Source organism: Maylandia zebra, linkage group LG1 (genome assembly GCF_041146795.1).
Source record: "Maylandia zebra isolate NMK-2024a linkage group LG1, Mzebra_GT3a, whole genome shotgun sequence".
Classification (NCBI taxonomy): domain Eukaryota; kingdom Metazoa; phylum Chordata; class Actinopteri; order Cichliformes; family Cichlidae; genus Maylandia; species Maylandia zebra.
In genome coordinates, this window is record NC_135167.1 from 1,471,484 (window position 1) to 1,490,874 (window position 19,391).

The window sequence follows — 19,391 nt, forward strand, 5'->3', positions numbered from 1 at the left end:
CCTTGGGCAAGACACTTCACCCGTTTCCTACTGGTGGTGGTCAGAGGGCCTGGTGGCGCCAGTGTCCGGCAGCCTCGCCTCTGTCAGTGCGCCCCAGGGTGGCTGTGGCTACAATGTAGCTGCCATCACCAGTGTGTGAATGTGTGTGTGAATGGGTGGATGACTGGATGTGTAAAGCGCTTTGGGGTCCTTAGGGACTAGTAAAGCGCTATATAAATACAGGCCGTTTACCATTTTACCATAATTGTTATTACTGAATAAGTGTCATGAGATTCAGAGGACATAAAAATATTGAGCTGGACACTACAGCGAGCTGATGGAGTGAACGGAAACACGAGAGACGTCTTTGAGTTTCAGAAAAATATTTATTTCAAATCTGTTTCTGGGACATTCATACAAAAAGTGAGTTTTTCCCTTTTTACCCTCAGAGGTAGCAGCTCTGCACCACTAAACTCTCAGAACACGCTCGTCTAAAGCCGCGGCACGCCCTGAACGCCACATACAGCAGAAATCATGGCTCGGTCGTGTGTTTGTCCGACGTCAGGTTTCAGGGAAAACTCTGCGACGCTCAGCCTCGGGCCAGAAACACAGCAGAGATCAGATCTGGTGTCGTTCCAAGAAAAACAACTTTTTTATTTCCTGACAGACAAAAAGTCTCAGACAGGTCACTGCTTTCAGGTGTTTCCTGGTTTCTGGACAATTTGTCCTTCACATGAGGGGAAACCCCGCAAACGTGGCACCGACGAGTCGAACGAAGCGGAAACCTCTAAAGAACGACGCTGCAGCTCGGGCATGATGTCCTTCCTGTGCACACGGCAGCGCTTCTGTGTTAAACGTCTCGATGAACCCGAGCTGCAGGCGCCCAGTGACTCCAGCCGACCTGCAACATTTTCCTCTGATGTGTCTGTCGCTGCTGATGACGAGGTCAGAGCAGGAAGTGAGGAAAGCTTCAGCAGCTCAGGCTGCGAGTGTCCACAGACGACACGCATCGCTAAGACAGTCAGGAAACACGGACCTGTGGGACGAGCCGGTCCCTGCAGCTCGCGTCTCTATGTGCAGATTAAGAGGGTTGTAAATAAACGTGCTCCCGTAGCTGCTGTGTATCCAGTTTGGCAGACGTCTCCCTCCTTTCTTAGAACAGATCTGAGACACTTGGACCTTCACAAAAACCCGAGCACTGATGTTTCTGTCCACGCGTGGGGACATGGCGTCCTGACATCTCCACAGCTGGACTCACAGCAGAGATCAGCCCAGACGTCATCACCATCTGCTCGGCGTCTCGCAGTGATGGAGACATGTCTCCGTCTAATGTTTGGCTCAGAAAGAATAGAAAGACGTGCTTTTGTCAACCTGCAGTGATCTGTGATGTCATCATCCTAACACGTGAAAGGTGTCAGCCTCTGGCTCCGCCCTGAACTCGATGAGTGAACAGCGCTGCAGAGCAGACGTGCGGTTTGTGTTTCCCTAAAGTGACCTCTGACCTGAGCCTGCGCGCGTCGGCGAGGATTTCACACTAAAGTCTGAAGTAAAGCTGAATGTGTGCGCTGCGTAACTCCGTCAGGTGGTTTCAGTCTGCAGAGAACGGAGACCCGCGTCTCCTGGAGGCTACAGCGCCGGTTTGATGAGACGGTGTTCTTGGATTTGATTGGCCGTTTGTCTGCATGCAAATCTGATGGACTCGCGCTGCCGTTGGGTCTGTGCTTTCAGCTCTGCTCAGCGCCGCTCCGGTCGGCCAATTAAAAGCCGCAGCTGCTCACGCTTCAGTTTGTTCTGGCAGCTTTTAAAGGCGAGCCGCAGCTTTTTGTGATTTCGGTTTGATTTAAATGAACGCAGGTGTTTCTCAGAACAGGACGGGACTGCAGGGCTTTGACTTGGAAATACTCAGAAGTGGGATTCCCGCTGGACTCAGCGGACGTTTTGCATTTAATGTTTTACAGGAACTTAAAAATGAACTGGCGGCAGAGCCTCGCAGGGCGCCGCCGTCACCACTGCAGCTGTAAGTGTGGATGCTGGTGCAGCTGGCACACCAACTCCTCCTCTGTGGGCTCCTGGATCTGCTCCCTGCAGAGACACGGGACCCACGGCAGGCAGTGAGCGTGGACTCAGGTTTGTCAAGCACTGAAATGCAATAAATAACAAATTCCCACCTGAATATGAGCTGAACCGAGGTTTCATATCTGATCCTCTCCACATCCATCACAGAGCAGCTGTGACTGCGGTCCCACTTGTAGATGAAGTTCTGTTAGGACAGAAAGACACACGTCAGAGCCTCAAAGCAAAAAACTGGAAAACCGCGAACAAACGTTTACAAGCGGCCTGTGCAGATCACAGCGGGACACGTGGCCTCAGGCATTTAGAAAGAATCAATCTGATCGTCACCAGGAAGAGAAGCTCCTGCAGGCGAAACAGGAACATTTAAACTGCTGCGGCCGTGTAACCTGAGCTGTCTGAAGAAACGAGGATGTCCAACATTTCTGAGCTTTCTTACAGAAGTGTCACAGTCGGGAACGCCGCCGATTCCTTCTCATATACGTCAATGTTGTTATTATCAGGATGTCCTAAAGACTCTTTCTGATTAAGAAGAACGCCGAGTGGCCCTGACACTTTCAGCTGGCTCTCTCTCACTTCCTGCCGCCGACCTTCGTATCTGACACCTGGTTCAGGGGGCGCCTGCATCGAGCGAGTCTCTCACCTCTAAGATGAGCGCCACGAACAAGTTGACCCACATGACCGACGAGATGAGCCACCAACACACGAAGTAGATCTTGGACCACCTGGGAAACAAATCATCATCATCATCATCATCATCCTGGCAGTAACCACCATAATTACGCCGCTGGGCTTAAACCGGTTTCTTACTCTGTGGTGTATCTGCTGTAGGCGTCGATGAAGGCCTGCCAGTTGTTGACGATCATGACGTCGTAGAGTAAAATGATGGCAGCCTGAGAGAAGGAGGACAGATGCTTCAGCACGTTTTAATCCCAGAGCCTCTAACTGAGCCGTGAGCAGGCTCACTGAAAGAAAACCGTTTTTATTTAAACACAACAAGTTCAGAGAAAACTAGAAATGCAGTCCCAGAATCCTCAGAGACATCCTCGTCAGATAGCAAATCCTCTGACCGAGGACAGAGACGCTGAACCTCAGGTTCAGGTGAGAGGCCGTCTGCACTCATCCAGGTGTGACTCACGCCAAAGTCGTCGAAGTTGTTGGGCCAATACTCGAGCTGCTCGTAGGTGCCGCACGCCACGCTGAAGTTGGAGGTGATGTTCTCCATGGAGGTGTTGGTCGGCACACTGACACGCAGAACGACACGAAACTGAACTTTACGATTTATTCATCAACACGTCCCAGTTTACGTGTCAGCGTGCTCAGACAGAGAAGACTTCTTACCTGGAGTCAGGAGGTTTAATGGCGCCCTCGAAGAGCCAGATCCCAAACACAGCAAACACGTAGTACACCACCTGCACGCAAACAGCACGTCAGCAGCTTTTAGATTCACAGCACATCAGCTGACCCGCCCACGCTGACATCACTCACCACCAGGATCCCCGCGAACGCTCGCAGGTTCTTCACCAGGTCCAACAGCGTGCTGGCAACCAGAGCCATGAGCTGCAGAACAGAGCAACGTGCAGACTGAGTGGGAGGAGTCACTGCGTTTGCTGTTTCCTTTGTGCAGGAAGTTCATGTTTTAAAGCTGCCGCGTGTGGAACGCAGGACGATTATTTGAAATCGCTAAAAACTGTTGTTGATTCTCAGACTGCTGGCGTTCACAGCGGACATGGACGCTTCTTTCACTCTTTAGAACCGTCCTCTCTGTCCAACATGTGGCGTCCTCACACCAGTGTCCACATGTTAGACAGAGAGGACAGATGGTTTCATTTCATTTATTTATAAAGCGCGTTTAATAACAGGGAGCTGACAAAGTGCTGCACAGAGTAACAATTAAACAATGACATTGACAACGACGACAGGTAAGAAAATTAAAAGAAAAGTTTCGAAAGCCAGAGTAAAAAAAATATGTTTTAAGATGCGATTTAAACAGAGTGACAGTCGGGCCTTTCTAACGTGGAGAGGTACAACTACAACCGCAAATGCCCGATCTCCTCTATGAACCAGCCTAGACTTATGTGAGGTAAGGAGCAGGCGATCGCTTGATCGAAGGGCTCTAGAGGGCGTGTAAAGCTGCAGCAGGTCAGACGAATAGTCCGGCCAACCAGCACTTTATACGTCAAAGATTTTGACTTTAACTGTAAAACGCACTGGAAGCCAATGAAGGGAAGCAAGCACGGCAGTGATATGTTGGCGTTTCTTCACACGAGTCAAAATGACACCAACTGTGTGCCATCTGAAATCTAGCCTGAGATCCTTCCCAGATGTGGCAACGCCCACTCGCATCCTGGGCCATGTGACCTCACTAAGTCACATGATAGGGTGTGGTTAGGTTTCACCTGAAACCCTGGCTGATTGTGACCTGCACCCGTTTTCACACCTTGGCTCGTGTGATTAGGTAGAGCAGGGGTGGGCAACTCCAGGCCTCGAGTGCCGGTGACCTGCAGGTTTTAGATGCGTCCTTGATCCAACACAGCTGATTCAGATGGCTAAATGACCTCAACACCTCCTCAACATAACTTGAAGTTCTCCAGGTGTGTTGACCCAGGGTGAGATCTAAAACCTGCAGGTCACCGGCACTCGAGGCCTGGAGTTGCCCACCCCTGAGGTAGAGGATCCACAGGGGGTCCACGGCCCTCTTGGCGACGCCCACAGGGCTTAAATCTGTGACTCTCCACCAATCGCTGCTCTTTGAAGTGAAGAAACGTATTTAAGAAAGTTAAAGAGGTCCGGACGCTTCTGTTTCCGAGCTCCTTGGACTGCGATGAGCTGGAGGACTGAGGAGCTGCACAGACTGGTTTTGTTCCAAATCGGCCTCCAATTCAAAATGAGCTCTGATCATTTTCTTAGTTTCTCTGTTTTCTGTGTTGCACTGTTAATAAAACCTGAGTTTATGGGAGCGTCCCAACGTTTTGCAGCTGGGACTGGATTTTTCTCACTTTTTGAAAAGCTGATGAAGCTCGATGGTGAAACAGGTGATGTAAGGATGTAAGAAGCAGCGAGACTCTTGCTGACGCTGACTCACACATAAACATGACCTGACTGTCACACATAAAAGCATTTATATATTTTTCTCCGACCTTCCAAGTGAAACTGTGAAAACAGTGTTTGGATATGATTCGTCAAACTCTGACAGACGACGTGTTTGAATCTGGGATCGTACCTTGATGTCCGGGATGATGCGCAGGAAGCGGAAAACAATCAGCAGGTTGACCAGACGGATCATCTCCCACAGCGACAGCACGCCGTGAGCGGAGGGCTCCCTGCGGTCAGAGGTCAGCGTTTCTAAAACACGCGTGTCTTGATATGTTTGATCAGAGTGTTACACATGAAGAGAGCCGCTGGAGATGATTTTCACTCATTCGCTGGACTCGAGTGGGACTTCCCCCACAGAAACACACAAAAGGCACAAAGCTGAATTAAACAGACATGAACTCACCACTGAGAATACGGAAGCCTGTAGGTGATAAAAATGGTGATCTGCAGGGCCTGAAAGGAAGCAGGGGACACAAATTACCCTCCCAGTGTGGTTCCTACAGCGTCGTTACTAATGAAATTGACCAATCAAATGACTGCGATGTCATAGATTTGGAGAATAGACGGCAAACTGCCAAATACTGTGTTTAAAAAAAGCTGGAAAACTTTAATCAGATGAGTTTACCAACAACAGGACGGTGAGGAAGCCGTCGAAGATGTTGTTCCTGTAGGACAGGTAGCCCTGCCAGCCGAACGCAAAGATCTTCACACACATTTCAAACAGGTAGTAGAGGATGAAGCACAGGTTGATGATCTGAGGGGAGATCAGGGAGAGTCACATCCGCTCATTGCTGAAGTTTGAATAACTCATCCTTTGGAGAGGAAGTCCAAACTCTGACCCTGTGATGAAAGTCCTGCAGTGTATCTGTAACTATACTAACTTAGCGTCCCTTAAAAATGCAGTTTTAGATTAATGCTAATAACAAGTCGACTTAAGCGATGGCAGCAAATGTCTGTCAGTGAGTTCACTGCAGTCACGCATCCAAAACAATCTGCAGTGAGACGAGATTTCAGGTCCTTGTGACAGTCTGACCTCTGCAGCTGAGCAGATACTTGCTAATCAATAACCTTCAAAATAAAATCCTAGAATTTCTGGAGCTCCGCCTTCATGGGCGGTCTGTTAGTACAGTGACCTCACAGCTGCCATATTATTGGTCACATGATGTCATTAACAACGCTTACATTAAGTCATTCACACAGTGAGTGCGACTGTTTCACCTCCAAGACGAAGTTGTCTCTCTCTGCTGTGGACTTCTCAGAGTTCAACACCAGGACAGTCTGAAACACACACGCACAGGCAGACACGCACACACACACAGAGTTGATGTTACAACAGGCTGACCCGCTCAGTGTGTGTGTGTGTGTGTGTGTGTGTGTGTGTCTGTGTTACTTACACATATACACACTACATTGGCCAGAGCCACAGCGTTTCCAAACAAAATGAGATAGTAGTGACTGAAGATCAGCTGGAGTTTCTGCAGGGTGGGAGAGCTGTACTGAGGCAGAGGAGGGTGCTGAAACACACACACACACACACACACACACACACACACACACACACACACACACACACACACACAGTCAGACACAGTCTCTGAGATGTAATGCTGAGCACGTCTGGGCCCCGCTTCTACCTCCTTGATGCAGTCTTTATCAAGTTCATCAAAAATCTTGGTGAATTGTTCTCGATCCATGAAGCCGACGTCTTCGTACTGCTGCGCCACCTGAAGAGGAAGAATACATGGAGACATGTTAAAGGCTTTCAGGAGGTCCAACTGAAGACAGGCTGAGAGGGTCTGCACGTGTGCAGAGGAGGGAGAGGGGATATATCGGCCCAACGATGACGAAGATGAAGCTGCTGGCAGGAGGAGGAGAGGAAGACCTCAGAGGAGGTTCGTGGATGTAGTGAAGGAGACATGCAGAGGGTCGGTGAGACAGAGGAGGAAGCTGGGACAGGAGGAGGTGGAGGTTCTTCTTCTCCTGCATAAAATAAGGAACGGACTTCCTGTGAGTGTGTGTCTGCCTGTGTGTGTGTGTCTGCCTGTGTGTGTGTGTCTGCCTGTGTGTGTGCTCTGACCGTAGTGATGGCTGCTCTGTAGTATCTCTTCATCTTGACCCTGGACATCACCTCCAGCACAGCGTCGACACGAGCGCGCTCCCTAAAACAGAGACATGTGTGTGTGTGAGATTACTCCTCGTATTGAAGCGTTTCCTCTGAAGCGATGACAAAAGCTGCGCCGGCTTGTGCGAGTCTTACCCAGCAGCCCGTCGGGCTCCCTGGCAGGTGAGGACCTGGAAAGCTGCCCGGATCCCGAGTCGTCTCCTGAGGAATGACGTCTGGACCGACATCTGGACAAAAGCAGCAGCGGAAAGATTTTGTGAAGATCTCTGCTGCAGCTTAACGGCACAAAGCTCAGAGCGTGTTAGACAAACGTGGACGCTCGGTATCAAAAAGCAAACGTGCAGACTTCCCTGGATGTCTGAGAGCTTCTGTGGGATTTTTCTGCCACTCTTTGTTTCTGCAGGGCGATGAGGTGACTTACAGGCCTGAACGCTGCAGCTTTAAAGTCCACTGAGACGCCTCTAATCCTCCAGCAGGTGGCAGTACTGACTCACCTGTAAAAAGCGGCGTTTCAAGAGCCTCGTGTCGGGCTGCGAGGGGGATGGTCCTCCTGCTGGTTTCTGTGTGACGCTGGAGTCAGGCGTGTGACTCGCAGCGAGCGAGTCAGGATTACTTTGAAAACTCTGTGCTTCTTCACTCGCTGCACATTCACGTTTCCCACACGTGATTCTGCAGGATGTAAACTGCAAACATCTGTAAGGTCACCTTACAGATGTGGGGAATGGCGCTCTGCAGCGTGCAGCAGGGCCTGCTGGTTACAATGCATTGTTCTGCATTAGAGTCAGCTGCTGACATGCATGTGTTTCAGCAGGAGGACAGTTATGCGTCAGGAGTTTTTAAGTCTGGCTTGCTGATCAAGGTTTGAGCTTTGGTCTGCACAGGCGCGTATTCACAATAAAACAAATCCTGGTTTTGATGTGGGTCGGCGCTGCCGCTGCAGCAGAGCCTTCAGCTGGGACAAATCCAGAAGAACAAGTTCTACAACACAGAATTACTAAACTGGTCCGAGAGCTTTTAGGAGACGTCATTGTTGAGGCCCCGTGTTCAGCCTGCCCACCACCCGCCCGGTGGGGTGACAACAGAACTGCAAACCTGTCAGGCTGAGGAGTAAGTCAAATCTCCAGGTGTTGGAGGAAGTTTCACAGTTTAGATCAAACGTCCTGACGTGGTTGTGGGCGTGCAGCGGTCCACATGCAGACCTGTGAAGGCCGTTAAAGCCACACTCGACATGACGAATGAATAAACGATGGATCTGCGCAGCCCTTGATGCGATTCTCGCTTCCTGTGCGGTCGTCACTGAAACTGAGTTTGAACCACCGACCCAAACCTACTGAGTCCCGTTCGCTGCACAAACCAAAGAAGGAAAGAATGAGTGAACACGAAAGGAGGCAGTGGAAGAAAACACGAGTGAAGTGTGAAACGAGCGGAGGTCTGGTGTCGGGGCACACGCCAATACAAACGAGACCTTTCTGTGAATAAAAAGCAAAATCCAAGAGCACGAATCAGCAGATTAAAAAGTGCTTGACAAACCGTAGTGAGACTGTGCTGTGCATTGTGGGAAACGTAGGCGTCAGCAGCCTGAGGTCGTGGGATCGTCCGCGTCTCACGCCAGCCGCCTCTCGTAACGAGAGCATTACCTCACAGGATGAAGTGGCCCTCAGCCCATTCCCCGTGACTACTTCCCACACTCCGGGCTTGTTTTTCCCCGTTTCCAACACAAAACCTACATCACAGCTCGTGGACACGCCCACTTTTCCAGCTGGGCGCAGCCGCCGCGTCTTGAGTCAAAATAAATCCCTGAAGCAAAGACTGGAAGAGCTCAGTCATGTGTGAGTGACTCACCAGCAAATATCCCCTGAACTGGTTGTAGATGATGGCTGTCAGTAGGTTCATCAGACAGTAGGTTCCTGCGGGACGACAAACGTTCCTGTGAGCCTGACTGTCAAACACCTCAACGCTGGGGTCATAACTAACGGCTGCTTACCGATGACGCTGAAGGCCACGAAGAAGATGGCGTAGCATCTGTTTAGGGAGTAGGCGGGGATCATCACTGTGACACAACAAAAAAAGACGATGGCATTAACATTAAACTGTCTGTGGCCATGGCGTGACCGTGGCGTGACCGTGGCGCGACCGATCGTGTACCATCGGGGTTGTTGGCTGTGGTGAGCAGCACCAGCAGAGACGTCAGGGAGCTCGGCAGGTTTCTGAAGTGTAGCTCCCACTCGCCGTTCTTCTTCGGGTCCTGAGCACAAACACAGACAAGGAGCGATGAGCCGACACCAAACCTGCAGTTCCTCTAACGTCCAGCAGAGGCAGCAGGGAGTCAGGCCCCATAGACTCCCATGTTAAAACTTCACAGCAGAAATACACACGTTTACAGCCTGATACACAAACTGTTTGTCTCTGTGGATGTGTCTGCACGGGGGGAGGACGTTTCTGTAACTCAACTCTTTAAACTGATTTTGCATTATTAGGGGCGTGGCCTCTCTGACTGGCAGGTGGATGGTGACACAGGCGGCTGAAGCTGCTAGCTTCACCTGAGCTGGACCTCTGCATCGTGTTTGTGCTGTTGGAGCCTTTTGGAGCATTTTAATGACATCATGTGACCAATAACATGGCTGCTGTGAGGTCACTGTATTAACAGACCATTAAAGAAGGCGGAGCTCCAGTTTTCGGATATGAAATCCTGAGCACATGTGGTTAGCATTATGGCTGCTGTGAGGTTAGTGTCATATTTTATTTAAACTACTTTGTGTGTCCACACACACACACACACACACACACACACACACACACACACACACGTCTGTACAAAGCCAGTGTGTTCAGTTTAACAGGGCGTGTTCATGAACACCTGAACTCACCTCATTTTTAGCAAACAGCAGCATGCCGATCATAGTGAAGAGGCAGAGGTGGAGAGCCAGCAGCAGGATGACACTGCAGAGACATCACACACACACACACACACACACACACACACACACACACACACACGATGTTTAACCTTTAACCCACAGCTGCTCCTAAACTCTGATTAAAGCTCATCATCATCATCGTCCAGCTGACACTAAACGTCATACTGGGAGATGCTCTGACTCTTAAAGAGTGAATCAGCCTCGATTCAAACGTCGTCTCGGTCACTGACCTGTGGTCACAGTGTCGTCCTTTTAAATATTTCCTCATAATAAACTGAGTATTAATCATGTGAAGATTATTCATCCTATTTTCAGGATTATAACAGACGTAGTCTGAGACTGAGGATTCCCTGCGTGCCCACTGAGCAGCATCATCAGTGGGCAGCTCAGCTGTGTGGGCCAATCATACGGCACCAAATCTGTTCAAAGGAGGAAGATGGAGGCAAAAATCCTGAAGCAGTTTTATGGTTTTCAAGAATAAAGCTGTAACAGTTTAAAAAGCCAAACGTGAGCAATCATTTATCAGTTCTAGAGTCGCTGCTTTGCTCGATGAGCAGCCTGCGGCCACCGGCTGAGGAAGCAGCGACAGAAGTGAGAGTGCGCTGATGTCTGTGGCGGTGTTTTTATTCAACGAGTCAGAAGTGAAATTAGAAATAACAAACCAAGTGAGAGTTTCATTCTAGTTTCAGCACAGATCACAGAAAATACCGACCAGCGTGCCGCTCTGTGCCGGCTGACCTCACCACACAGGAGGAGCTGTGGCGGTCTGACCGAGAGCTCGCACAGGTGAAGCAGGTGAGGTTCACTCCTGACAGTCAGCTAACACCCAGCAACAAACCCTCTTTGAATCTTTCATTTATTCTGCGATGGTCAGAGGAGACTGAGATCTGCTCACACTCTCTCCATCTCACCGCTGGCGTTTGGATTTAACGCGACGACACAAACGATGTGGGTGAGCTGTGCTTCCTGAACAGCAGAGCACGTCCCAACAGGCTGACGGGTTTGGGATACCTGGCGATCTCCGGCAGCGTCCTCTTGATGCACTTCAGCGTCTTCTTCATGAGCGAGGAGTTCTGCAGGAGGAAGAACGGCCGCAGGAGCCGCCGCACCCTCAGTTTCTGAAGAAGGAAGGAACATCAACCCGGGATTTTATTTTGACAGGTTTACGTCCCCTGACCTTTGACCTTTCTGTATAGCAGAAAAATCAAACCTGGACTGATCCTCACCTCATCACACACCATGCTGACGGACAGCACCCAGTCCATGACAGAGATCAAAATGACCACAGTGTAGCCAATCAGCCATTTGCTCTTCCCGAACTCCTCCCAGCCAATCAAATAGCTCTGCGGGAAAAAAACACATCCAGAACCGGATCGATGGGAACGTTTACTCTGATTTAATGGGTTTTCCCGGGTTTTCCCCGCTCACCTTAACAGCAACGTCTACAGAGAGGATGATGAGGCAGATCATCTCGATGCTCTCGGTGAGGCCGCAGGGAGGCTGCCAGGCTGGAGAGCGATGCCGGGGGTCCGAGGAGATGGAGAAGGAGGACGGGCGCTCCGCGAAGGCCAGCAGCAGCACCGCCGCAATGGTCAGACCCAAACCCCTGAAGGCGGAGAGAGAGGAGGGCTCTTTAAACTCGTACCACAGAAACACCGCGAGCGCTCTCAGGGCGACCTTTAAACATCATCTGCAGATTTTCATCAGTGTAGCTTTAAAGCACAAACACGGATCCTCAGCTCTTCCTACCCTGCACCCTCAGGCATGATCAGCATGCTTTAAAATCCTCAGCCTGTCGCACTACAGGCAACAAGTTCTTCATTTGTGGCTGAGAGAAGCAGAAACATGACTTTTAATAAAAAGCTTGTTGGCTGCTAACCAATCAGCAGCAGCTGTTCTCAGGTTCCCACACGGCCTCATTCACTTGGAGATTTACTCATTTTTCCCTTTTTTGGATTAACTTTCTATTTTAACATTTGGTAAGGAGACCACAGGTGAACACTTCTGTTGTGTAGCAGCTTCGCCTGTAAACATGAACCCCCCTCCCCCCGCTGGGGTCACTGTGACTCTTTAAAGCGTCTCACAGAAAATTGATCTGAGGTCTCGACGCTCTCGCTCACAGCTCAGAATAGGACCCAGCTATTTTTAAAGCAGCGTCCACGGAAAGAGCCACGGCACTCAGAGCCAACGGGACATGTCTGTGACACTGTGGGACACCGTGGGACACTGTGTGACATGTCTGTGACACCGTGGGACATGTCTGTGACAGCGTGGGACATTGTGGAACACCGTGGGACATTGTGGAACACCGTGGGACATTGTGGAACACCGTGGGACATGTCTGTGACAGCGTGGGACATGTCTGTGACACTGTGGGACACGTCTGTGACAGCGTGGGACACGTCTGTGACACTGTGGGACACCGTGGGACACTGTGTGACATGTCTGTGACACCGTCGGACATGTCTGTGACAGCGTGGGACACTGTGGAACACCGTGGGACATGTCTGTGACAGCGTGGGACATGTCTGTGACACTGTGGGACACGTGGGACATGTCTGTGACAGCGTGGGACATGTCTGTGACAGCGTGGGACACGTGGGACATGTCTGTGACAGCGTGGGACATGTCTGTGACACTGTGGGACACGTGGGACATGTCTGTGACAGCGTGTGACATGTCTGTGACAGCGTGGGACATGTCTGTGACAGCGTGGGACACCGTGGGACCCTGTGGGACACTGTGGGACATGTCTGTGACAGCGTGGGACACGTCTGTGACAGCGTGGGACATGTCTGTGACAGCGTGGGACATGTCTGTGACACTGTGGGACACGTGGGACATGTCTGTGACAGCGTGGGACACGACTGTGACAGCGTGGGACATGTGGGACATGTCTGTGACAGCGTGGGACACGTCTGTGACACTATGGGACACGTCTGTGACACTGTGGGACACCGTGGGACCCTGTGGGACACTGTGGGACATGTCTGTGACAGTGTGGGACACCGTGGGACATGTCTGTGACAGCGTGGGACATGTCTGTGACACTGTGGGACACCGTGGGACACTGTAAATAAGGAGCAGGTTTTACTGTAGGCAGAACTGCAGCTGGTTATAAGGCACAAAAAGGAACTCTGTTATTTCTGTTAATAATTGTTAAAGTCATTTTAATGCAGACAGAGCAGAACATGTTTTTTCATTCAGCCTCTCTTTGTTTTGTCTCGGCGCCAAAGTTACTGAGTGCAGAAAAACAGGAAGTGAAGAGAAGCTGATGCAGCATCTAAGTCGACTGTTTCGTGTCAGAGATATTTTAGTTTTCACACATGTAGAGACTTTGTTCAAAAACACACCGATCACACATTCTGAGCACCGACAGGTGAAGAGATCAACCTCCCACCTGTTGGTGGGCGGGGTCTATCAGGCAGCAGGTGGACATCTTGTCCTCAAAGTTGATGTTAGAGGAAGAAAAACGTGCGATTGTTACGCTTTGAGCCAGTTTGACAGTTTGGGTCAGAGCATCTGCAAACCTGCAGCTCTGTGTTCCCGGCCTGCGGGGGGCGGGATCTGTCAGAGTGATCCAGGGAAAGAACGGGATGTGCTGGACACACAGTCCGATCCACCGAGGCCCCCCTCACAGCTTACAGGACTGACAGGACCTGCTGCAGATACCACAGCACGCCTGCAGGGGTCGAGCGGAGGCCACGCCTCACAGGTCAGAGGGACGGACGCAGTATTAGGCAGGTGGTCATAATGTTACGTCTGCTTGGTGTAAATTCTTGTTTTTGAATGAGCGACCCAGGCCTGGTGAACCTGCTGTGAAATATCATCTATATAAATAGATATCAGAGGATAATTGAGCACTACGACTGTTCTCCTTCTCTTAATTTGGGCTTCTTGTAGCCAACACGTAAGATCACGTGTACATGTTCAGTTTCGTGCAGTCACGGCGATGCAGCAGAAGCAGTGCAGGACTCGTGTGTTCGGTGAACTCTGCACCGTCTCAAAGTGCCTTAAACCAGCGGTCCCCAACCCCCGGGCCTCGGACAGCGAGAGTTGAGGCTCGGGTGTGAAATTTATGTTTTTCAAGGTTTTTATCGTTAACTCGGTTTCCCGGGATCTTTGCAGTCGTGCGTCTTATTTTGAAAGAAATATTTATGCGTTACCATAGTGACCAGAGAGCATTAAGGGGCAGAGAGGAGGATGTTACTCTCAACGTTGTTGGTGCACTTCAGGAGGACGCTGCTGATAAAGTTACACAATTACACAGTGAGTTTGCGTTTATTATTATTATATATATTTATGTCTCGGTCGGGTCGTTTATTTTGTTGCATTTATCCGCCACATCTTAAAGGCCGTGAAAATATTATCTGACATTAAACTGGTCCGTGGCGCCTTTAATCTCTGCATCATTGTGATGCTCAGTTTGAACTTCAGCAGGTCGTCTTCACCGTGTCGAACACGCCTAAATGCACTGAGTTGGTGCCACGTGATTGGCTGATTAGATCACTGCGTTAACGAGTAGTTGAACAGGTGTTTCCAGTGAGTGTCTCAGCTTACCTGAATAAGAAAAGTTCAGTTTGCATTTGCTGTGTGGAAATAACTGAAATGGTAAATTTCTGGAGCTCCACGACTGCATGCAGCAGGGACAGAGGTCAGAGGTGAAGGGTCAGAATTTCCATATGTAAATATTTTGCGGTTGCTCTGAACTCCAGCAGAGTTTGAGCTACTTACCACTGGATTATCCCAGAGTAGTACCATCGATACAGGCGGAGAGAGCCTGCATCCACTCGGTGGTTGATGGAGCGGTACTGTAATCAGGAAGAATACTTGAGTACAAATAATAATCTACAGGTGTTTTATTTTGTCTACAAGTGTGGGGACAATGTTTTCCTGCAGGGTTGCTTTCCAGAAGCTCCCACAGTGCAGGAATCATGGAGGAGGATGAGAGTGGAGGATTTGACAAAGTTCTGTTCTCTCACCTTTATGGCGTCCTCGATGAACACAACAGCCTGTTGGATGTAGAGTTCCTCGTCACCTGTGGATGGTGAGAAAAGAGTGAAATACAACGACCTGAAGAGTACAAAGGAGAAAGTTTGGGGCCCGGCCGGGCTGAGGGGGGGCAGCTGAACCACAACAGGAAGCACAGGAGCTCCGTATTTAATACCAGAGTGAAAACGTGCACCTTTAACCAACACACATGGTGCCAACGCAAACCAACAGGTGTCAGTAAGGCCTGTGTGTCCTTCTTTTATATACAGTCTATGTGTAATACAACACAGAGAAACTTTTACTTCCTGTGGACAAAAATCAACATCGTCAGAAACAAAGGGTCCAGCCCTGTGAGAGCTTCAGTCAGACGTGGTTCAGGTTTGCATGGAGCTTCTGGCCTGATCTGATGAATGTGTCACTCTGGACTCAAACCTGTGACACGTTTCACTCACGTGTGTGCTGAACGTGCAGGTTTGGACAGAAGCTCAGAAGCAATGTGGAGACGACAGTTTAGCAGCTGTCAGGTGATCAAGTTTAACCACTCTGACCTTTCCATCCAGCACTTACACAGACATGATGACTCACACACACACACACACACACACGCACACACACACACACACACGCACACACACACGCACACCGAGTGCTGCTGATCGATGCATCACAGCAGAATGTGTCACTGGGGGTGGTTGTGGTGGGTGTCACTGACAGGACAACACTTTAAACGGTTGCGCTCTCTCTCTCACACACACACACACACACACACACACACACACACACCGAGTGCTGCTGATCGATGCATCACAGCAGAATGTGTCACTGGGGGTGGTTGTGGTGGGTGTCACTGACAGGACAACACTTTAAACGGTTGCGCTCTCTCTCTCTCACACACACACACACACACACACACACACACACACACACACACACACACACACACACACACACACACACACACACACACACACACACACACAGCAGCAGCAGCAAGGTGTAAAAAAAAAAAAACTCCACTGAAGTCATTTCAGTTTCGAGTTTCTGTGAAATTTAGTTTTTGATTTGAAGTAATTTGAACATGAAAATATAAATTTGAGTCTAGAAAAAGAAAAGAAAAGAATATTTTGAACATTTGAGGTGAAATAAAAATAAAAACAGGAAGTGTCTGCAGGTTTGGTGGTGGTTTCAGAAAAACCATCCTGAGGAGGATTTTATTGAGTTTAAAGAGGCTGAGACTGAGTCAGGCGTGTTTCCTCTGAAACGTCCTCCACGTCACACTGACGGAGAACTCCACCCTCTGGAAAAGGAAGACCGACTGCTTTGCTGTCAAATCTGCGTTTAAATGTAAAGTCTGATGCTTCCTCCATCAGTGAATCCACTGAGTCATTTAGCCTCTTCTTCTTTGGTGTTTTTGCGTTTTCCTTGAACACGTCGCAGTTCAGAGTCACTCACTGACGACCTGTTTCCCTCCAGCACTCACACAGTCACCAAACACTGACTAACCAGCAAGGCAGAGCAACCAAAGGATTGCTTATTGTGAGAAAAGACAAAGTAGTTAATAACTGGTGAAAACTTATGCTGCCTAATTATTACAATAACTAAAGATCTGTGTAAATACGTCATTAGTTTCTCTGGTACATCTGATACATGTGACCTCGCACACAGACACGTCCAGCTGCACCTCAGAAACAGGCTGGTCGTTCAGACACGATCAGCAGTATTCACTTAACCACAGACGGGAACACAGGACAGACTTTGAGCCTTTCAACCAGGGGTGCCCGACTCATACAGCACAATCTGACCTCAAGAACCAATAAAACCCTGCAGTGCTGTGCAAAAGTCTTGAGCCACCTCTCACTTCTTGCTTATAAGGAGCTGGACGGTCCTGTAAGCAGCTCTGCAGATTTCTGAAAGTCGTTCTTTGGACACTGGCTGCTTCTTCACTCATCCTCATCCTCAGTCCTTGTACTTGACCATTTTCAAGGGGATGTTTTTATTCACTTGTTAAGTCACTAAACACTGAAAACTTTAAGAAAACTGCACCGTGGAGGACAGAAGAAGAAGAAGTGTGGGGCCTAATAAAATCTATCTACAGTGTCCGAGAGGCATGTGCTTAAGAAACACAGGAGCTGAGAGCTGATCGTCTGCTGCTCACTGAAGCCTCGCCAGGACTGTCTCGGTGGACGGGCGGCTATCAGGAAACCATTCTTAATGAAGGGAAACGGGAGGAAAGGCTGAGGAATGAAAATGACATAAGGACTGGAGTGAAGCTCACAGGACCAGGTCTGATCCACATTCAGACCTCAGCGTTACTGACTCGGTGCTGGAAACATCCAAAGGAGAGCTGCGAGCGTCCTTCAGCCTGGAGATCCTCACAGAGACGAGCTGCAGGATGAAGCTGCTCTCACCAAATATGCCCTTTTTAGAAACATTCAAACTCTGTTTCTGTCTTATATGTTTGTCTGCACGTTTCAATCAATTGTGCACCTTTTAAAAAGAGCCGTGGCTCAGGACTTTTGCACAGCAGTGTACTTTAAAAAGTACTTTCACATGTTCCAGGTGTTGCTCATCATCTGGAACAACAGCATTTCAATCTTTGAGCTTTCCTTTCTCGTCAGTAACGCTGCGAATCAAAACGCCGGGAATAAGATTGGACTAAAATAATAAAGAAACGTCATCTGTGTGAGGAAGCTCTGACTCTGCAGCTGTGGGCGTGTTTAACCTGAGCCTAAAAAACTACCTGCCTGCGCTCACCTGAGTAAATCAGCTGATCCGGTGACTCCCGGTACTCACAACATGACAACTTTTCCCAGCTCACTGCCACACCTGAAAACGTAAAAGCCGCTCACCTGGCTCCCTGTCCACACTGCTCGAGTCCCCGTACACCGAGTCCGACATCCTCCTGCCGCCCGGGGCCCCTCCGCGCTCCGAGCCGGTCCTGGAGCCATATTCCCCGGAGGCTCCGTCCAGGCTGCCGGACAGCAGGCTGTCCGTCTCCATCCGGCTCAGATCAGAGTGTCGGAGTCCGTCCAAACTCCAGAACAACAACAAGAAGGCGCTCAAACAGAAAGCAGCGCAGCGTGCGGGAGGAAGTCCTCCTCCTCCTCCTCCTCCTCCTGCGCCAGTCAAGCTCCACCCACAGCACAGAGTCACGTGCTCAGAGCTGCCGGAGCAGGAAGCCAGCAACGAAAGTCAGGTTCGCTTTACCGCGTGGAGGTCATTAATCCACACAGATGAACTCACCTGGAGAAAAAGGGCGCGAGCGTCACAGTTACGTCACACGGAGACACGAAAACACTGTAAATAGTGATGGCGACAACAGGGAAAACTGGCGTTTCTGTTAAATGTGGGTCAAATCAAACGGATGAACTGGTTGGAGTCTGCACCTCTGAGATTATTAATCTGATCCAGCTACATCAGCCACACCAGGGGTGTCAAAAATAAGGCCCAGGGGCCAAAATCAGCTCGAGTCCAGCCCGGCCCGCGGACAGCTTCAGGAAATATGAAGGAGGGCCAAAAAGTTTGGACCTTTAAATGTATTTTAAAAGGTTATTAAGCTTTTCTTGCTGCCACAGACTCACTATGAGCATTACTAGTGAAGTAATACATAAACAGTTCATTCCACACAAAAGGACATTTTCTGTTTTCTACCATCGCAGCTCTGACCACACGTTTGTTGGATTTCTTATTTCGTCCCAAAGAGTCGTGCTGTCAGATTTCTTCATCGTGTATCTGAGACGTGTTCGGACATCTCGGGGATTAAACGTGTGTTTAAACGTCGGTACCAGAGCGTGCTGTATGTGGCTCAACGTGTAAAATCAGTTTGACATCTTTGGCCTAACACAGAATCCTGATATCAGTAATCTTTACTTTGTATTCATCATATTTATTTTGCCCTACTGAGATGAAAAACAAGATTATTTTTAGATAACCTAAGTGCATGAAAGAAACCTGTCACATTATTTATTTTCCCCCAAAGGTGATTAACTGATTTCATCATCGGCTCCTTGTAGTGGGCCTCGGCTCTCTTTCACTGCTCTGGGTAGAAATCTTTAGATTTAATCTCCGTGCAAAGTTTACGCACAGATTTTTAATCACCATTACATCATCATCAGATAACGCCTCTGATGGTAGAAGAGTCACGTGACCCACACAAAGAAGCCAAGAACAGATTTAACAGGAAGTTGATAACTTCTTACGCTGGGCTCTTAGGC

General features: G+C 49.4%; 1 protein-coding gene across 1 annotated transcript; it reads right to left on the minus strand.

The window, feature by feature from the left end:
* Positions 1-345: 345 nt before the first annotated feature.
* Positions 346-18,382, minus strand: tpcn2 (two pore segment channel 2). Its single transcript, XM_004565696.4, has 25 exons — positions 18,027-18,382; positions 15,168-15,223; positions 14,920-14,996; positions 11,614-11,791; positions 11,412-11,528; positions 11,197-11,303; positions 10,135-10,207; positions 9,413-9,512; positions 9,252-9,317; positions 9,110-9,174; positions 7,403-7,494; positions 7,223-7,304; positions 6,780-6,869; positions 6,540-6,659; positions 6,364-6,423; positions 5,771-5,899; positions 5,549-5,598; positions 5,273-5,372; positions 3,538-3,609; positions 3,391-3,461; positions 3,188-3,293; positions 2,860-2,942; positions 2,693-2,774; positions 2,148-2,239; positions 346-2,061 (listed from the first exon to the last, which is right to left on the minus strand). The coding sequence occupies exons 1-25, from the start codon at positions 18,175-18,177 to the stop codon at positions 1,983-1,985; spliced, it is 2,298 nt and encodes a 765-aa protein (XP_004565753.1). The 5' UTR covers positions 18,178-18,382; the 3' UTR covers positions 346-1,982.
* Between the last annotated feature and the right edge of the window lie 1,009 nt (positions 18,383-19,391).